This window comes from Terrapene carolina, unplaced genomic scaffold (assembly GCF_002925995.2).
Source record: "Terrapene carolina triunguis isolate 2854851 unplaced genomic scaffold, T_m_triunguis-2.0 Scaffold35022, whole genome shotgun sequence".
Classification (NCBI taxonomy): Eukaryota; Metazoa; Chordata; order Testudines; family Emydidae; genus Terrapene; species Terrapene triunguis.
This window is the reverse complement of record NW_020699373.1, coordinates 9359422-9365494: the sequence shown is the minus strand read 5'-3', so window position 1 is coordinate 9365494 and position 6073 is coordinate 9359422. Positions and strand designations below refer to the sequence as shown.

General features: G+C 42.0%; 1 protein-coding gene across 1 annotated transcript in view; it reads right to left on the bottom strand.

Moving 5' to 3' along the window:
* LOC113405318 (sushi, von Willebrand factor type A, EGF and pentraxin domain-containing protein 1-like) overlaps window positions 1–6073 on the bottom strand; it is a 169722-nt gene that overhangs the window by 30100 nt on the left and 133549 nt on the right. The window contains exon 41 of the mRNA XM_026646401.2: window positions 3248–3311. Within this exon, the coding sequence (XP_026502186.1) occupies window positions 3248–3311 (64 nt within the window). The remainder of the gene's footprint in view (window positions 1–3247; window positions 3312–6073) is intronic.

Below are 6073 nucleotides of genomic sequence, written 5' to 3'. Positions count from 1 at the left end.
GTGTGTGTGTGTGTGTGTGTGTGTGTGTGTGTGTGTGTGTGTGTGTGAGAGAGAGAGAGAGAGAGAGAGAGAGAGATAAATTTGTTGAGACAATTATTTTGAAGTTCTTACCATGAGGTGCCAACCTGGCTAAAATAAATAATAATTAAAAATGGCTCTTCATATGGATTTTCTGAGCCACTGGGAGAAAAGTCATTTGTTCTCATTGTCCACAGTCTTTGTTAAAATGGTGAGTGCCCTTAGCTCTCATTGATGTTTATAAAGCTATTATGGTACCTTGCAGATTCAGACCCTAAAGGAATATCCTTTCTGTCTGATAAGCCTTCTGGTCTTAATAATAACTCTCCCCTCTAGGAACCATTTCCTGTAATACTTTTAGCTGATTGGGTGCCAGTTAATAGTAATATAAAAAGAACTACTGCACTTCATTGCTCCATGGAAGAACATTTCCAGAAAGAGGTTTGATTCTCTGGCTGTAGGATATACATATTGGTATGCCAACAAGAACGATAATGATTGCTTTTCCTAGATCAATACGTACTGGGGCATAAAACTTAACAGTTACCTTCACATGATGGGAGGGGTTTACTCCAGGTCCCATTGGCAAGACATGTGATATTCTGGGGCCCAACGAGATGGTATCCAAACTTGCATACATAGGTAACGTTACTTCTGTAAGCACTTCCTGAGGCCACGGACACTGCATTTTCTATAGAGGGATGTGGCTCGCAAGTTATCCCTAGAAAAGAAGTCTCTGAGTTTATAATCTTTACAGTATTTATACAAAGCCGTTTGTTTTTATTTCTTCTCTTTTGTACACTGTATCATGCCCTACTTCACAAAACGAGTTAAAGGAGGATGAAGGGGAGGAAACTGAGGCTGGAAAAGCAAGATATAAAGAAATGTGACTCAATGTCTCAGAGGGACAGAATCACCGATAGATGGAGCAGCATTAGAGACAGGCTCTCACTCCTCATTTTGTACAGAGGTAAAGTGGAAAGGGGACCTAGAAATTAGCACACATTGCAGCAGCACAACGTGGAGATAGAGGAGTAAAAAGTGAGAGAGGAAGGCTGGACAGAATTCCTTGCAAAAGGCTATAACGCCCCTAGAATACATTTATGAAATGCACAAAGCAATTATATCTACTTTGTCCTCCCCCCCAAAATCAGTCACACCTCACTGCTCTGACAGCAAAACAATCAGATTGCAGTGATTTGAGTTGCTCCCACCAAAACAACCCAGCTGGGTCAGCACTGGCACCCGTACGACACATCACTGCAGTGTGATAATTCAAGACCCATATTCCACGATACAATAAAATTCAGACATTACAGGCCAAGCTTTCCCATCATTTATCCCAGTGCAACCCCAAGTCCTGCCATTTCAATATGCAACTGGGTGGAGAATTTGCTGCAGCATCTAGCAGACTAAAGCCACCATCGGAGTCAAAGAGGAAATGCGAACTGTAACTACTCACTTAGGCCTTGTCTGCACTGGCATTTTTCCTGATATTTCCCACCAATGCACGACTGCTGGTGCAGCTCCATTGGTGGGAGCGCTTGTGTAAACCACCAATGGCTTTTTACCCCTAGCCCTGCTCTAGAATGGCACTCATCTCGCTCTGATCTGTACTTACGCACGCACGAAGGGGCTGAGGGACTCCATCGCCTGTTAACGTGGCAGATTCTTCGGCTGGGTCCCTGTAGTTCAAAGCCTCGATTACAGCTGTAGAGAACTTCATCCCCAAATAGGAACTCCTCCCCATGAACAGATCCATTCTCTATCGATTCTGGTGGTCCACAGGAGATCCCTATACCGCAGAAAATATGCAGATGCCTTTACCAACTGCCTGTCTCAGTCACAACCCCTTCTCAATCTTCCGGAAGAGCAGTTAGAATGGAGGAAACGTAATTTTCATATATGCAGTATGTATGCAAATATTCCCAGATTATTCCATTCACTAGCAAAGACATCCTATAACAGCTAGCCCAGAATGCTGTCTGGGGCTTGCCAGGTACCCCTAAAAACAAATCTGATGTAGGTTGGCTTTAGCCGAAGGCATTAGAAAATATCTTTACAGCCATATTAATGATGTTAAACTTGAAAAGGAAAACAAAAAGCAAAATCATGATTCAGGGTAAGTGTCTCAGGGTTGGTTTACACTTAAAAATTATGTCAGCATAGCTACATCAGTCAAGGACGTGAAAAAAACCACACCTTTGACTAATATAGCTATGCCAACAAAACCCCCCGTGTTGACACAGCTATGCTGATGGCAGAGTTGATGTAGCGAACACTGTTCGGGAGGTGATTTTCCTCCACTACCAGACAAACTCCTTCTGTTGGTGTATGCTGTGTCTAAATGTAGAAAAACATCCACAAATATTTATAATACATTTCAACTGGTATTTTATTATTGTTTAACAGTGCGATTAAAACTGCGATTAATTGCGACTAATTTTTAAAATCTAGTTAATTTGTTTTGCGCTAATCGCTTTGAGTTAACGGCGACCAATTGATAGCCCCATAGCTACACTACAGTAGGTACAATTGCTATGCCGACACAGGCTCAGTAATGTAGACATAACCTTTGTAAATGAAAGACATTAAGTACCTAATTTTCAGACTGCTGAGCCCCCACCATTCCCATTGACTTCATGTGACTCAGAGGTCAGCAACAGCCCTGAATGTTGCCCTAAATGGTAAAAGTGTTTAAATGTGGGGCGTGCCCTTAAAACGGAACAGTTTCTGGTTACGTTAACCCAAGCTTTATCCAAGCACACTGGCCTTCCTATCTGTGATTGGATATCTTTTTCTTGGAGTTTTAGAAAGGGCCCTAGCCTGGTTGCACAGTTAAATAATAGTTACCCAAAGCTTCACTCAGTTAAACAGCAGAGAGGAGGTGTCAAAATATAACCACCAGGTCCCATCACCCAAACAAACCCTTTAAGGTGTCTCAGGTTGGGAACCCAAAAATTAAGGCACCAAAAATCACCCTTTGAAAAGCTTTGTCCAGAAGTGCTGTTTTCTTGGAGGAAAAAAAAAAAGTATGTGTTGCAGTTTATTTAATAACAACATTATCTTCAGATGATAGCAATTTTGCAAGATGTGTCATACTATTCACATTAAAGTTTTATGTACAGTTTAAGTAATAGACAAAGCAAACTGAACATTAGTACTTATCTGCCATATAAAAATACTCCCAAGCCACACTAGACATACAACAAACTAATTTAGAACTCACTTCTGCACACTGGTGCTGCTCCACTCCATAGTTTGTTTCCTTGGCAGATATGTTCTGCATCACCCTATTAGACAAAAGGAAAAAGATCATGAAACAGCATAAAATCGTTAGGATTGTGTCATTACTGCACTGCAGGAGAAGAGAATCAAAGCTGCTCTCATTTTTTCATGACCAATCGTGACTCCTTTATTCTGCTATCCCTCTGTACATGTTCCCTCCTATAGAAATCCATGTACCAAGGGAGAGCAGAATGTTGGAACCAAGATCCACTAGCTGAACGTCAGAGCAGAATTCTGTCCTAAAACTTGCATAACATCCGCGACAGATTTTGAGTTCAGAAAAGGACAGATGGCGAGAAAGGTTGCTTTAAAATCTTTGTGCCTTGATGCGACCCCTTGGATACTCTACGCTTGCACTAGTGTGTCATTGTCCTCAATGGGAAAAAATAAATGTGCCAAAAACCATGACATTCTCAGTCCTGGAGAGAGGAAGTTAGATCAGCTGATGTTGCATCAATAGCACCACCAACCACAAACTGGGTGAGAATGCAGGATTTAGGGTGGAATCAAATATAGTTCCCACAGAAAGAAGCAGTGAAATCCAATGAGAAGGAGCATCCCATGCACATTCCGGGGTTCAAACCTTGGTAGATGAGAAGGGGCAGCATGCACTTAGATTCCTGGGTTTCTCACATCTAATAATTACAAAATACTACTTAGCACTTTTAAAGCACTTTTCATCTTCAAAGCACTTTACAAATGTTCACTAATTAACTCTCACAAGACCCCCTAGAGCCAGGTCAGAATCTCCATTGTACGGCTGGGGGAAACAGAGGCAGAGGATAAGTGTCTTTCTCAAATCCGTAGAGTGCGTCAATGTCAAAGACAAGATCAGGATTTAGTGTCTGACCTCTCGCAGTCACGTGCTCAGAGCAGTGGATCGTGTCCTGCTCTGTAGAGGTTATTTATGGTGAAAGAAACAAAACAGGAGAGTAAAATTGCCAAGTTGGTGGGCCTGAGTCTCTGCTCACATACACCTCATTTTACATCTGTGCTACTCTATTGACTCCAGTGGACTTTCTCCTGGTTTACATCAGTGCAGCTGTGATGAGAATCTGTCCCACAGTGTAGTCATTGCACCTGCTTCTCTCCCATTTTCACTCATGTTTGTGTAAATCAGGAGTAACTCCATTGAAGTTGATGGAACCACACTGGTGTAAAACCAGAGTATGTGAGGGGAAAATCAGACCCTGTGAGTTCAGTCAGTCACTAGGAACTTGGGGCATACTTCTATCAGCATAAATTGGGAGTGACTCCAGTGGAATTAATCCAGATTTGCATTTGTAACTGAGAGCAGACTTTGGCCCACACAGCTCTGGTTAGGGTCTTTGATAAAAAAGCATTGACCGAGATTGTATCTGTAATTGTTTATAAGCATTCCAACGGTGTTTATCGCTGTAGCAGCATTCCACAAACACTGACACAGTTAGCAGGCCAGCACTCATGTGAAGCAGGGAAATGGCAGCGGAGGAAACTGAAGAACAGAGAGGTCAAATGACTTGCCCGCGGCGACACAGGAAGTCAGTGGGAGAGCTAAAGTGAGAATCTAAATCTCTTGATTCCCAATCCTGTGGTCTTTGTGCTCTAAACACAGGGTTGAGAATCTAAGACCATTCTCCTTGCCAGCAGAGTCTCACCTGTTTCCAAGAAGGTTCAGATGGGTCCTCACTCCAATACTCATTTTGTAATTCAGGAAAAATGGCCTAACTTACTCCTTTCAAAAGCAGCTGGGCAGAGGTGAGCTCTCAATTAAATAATACTTTATTTCTATCCCATCCCACTCACATGTTCTAGGCGAGGTCTCTTGTCCTCTTGCCTACACTCTAATAGTTACGAGCACTTCTTCAGGACATGGCAATTAAACTGTCTCTTTGGTCACAGAACATTAAGTCTAACTTCTAAGTTTGGGTTTTATTTCTTTCACTAGTTATGTCCATATGAAGAGCACCTATTACCAAGAGCAGGTGTTTACTTTAAAGTATGCTTGTACTTAGAGCATTAGGCCACGGCAGAGCATTTCAGAGGAGTGTAGGGGACTTCTGTTTTAACTGCAGGGAGACAAGACTCCACTAGGGGGCGTAGGTGGAATAATGTCTAGGAGCATGTACTATTTTTCATTTGGAAGAATTTTACAGTGGGTTTCTTCTGTCTCTGACAGAGAGGTAGCCTCTGTCCTAAAATCAGTCCATTACTGCAGTTTGATCCAGCTGCCACTATAAAATATGCCTTCAATATATACACATGTTGTTATTGCAGGGTTCCTTTTTTTTGCTAGCCTCACAATAGCTTGAACAGATTCACAAGATTCAGAGTGGTAGCTGTGTTAGTCTGTATTAGCAAAAAGAACGAGGAGTCCTTGTGGCACCTTAGAGACTAACAAATTTATTTGAGCATAAGCTTTCATGGGCTAAAACCCACTTCATCGGATGAATGCAATGGAAAATACAGTAGGAAGATATATATACACAGAGATCATGAAAAAATGGGTGTTGCCATACCAACTGTAACGAGAGTAATTAAGGTGAGCTTGTCTATCTTCTCCAGATCAATGAGACTATTTACATCCTTAAAGTAAAACATGTGCATAAATATTTGCCTGGGGAAGGACCAGAATGTTCAGCACCTTGCAGGATTGAATCCTAGCAGGCTGACTTAAATACTGTATTATTTTCATTAGTCTTTTTTGCATTGCAGTAAAGCCTAGGACCAGGATCCCTCTGTGCTAGGCGCTGTACAAACACAGAGCAACGAAAAGTCACTGCCTCAC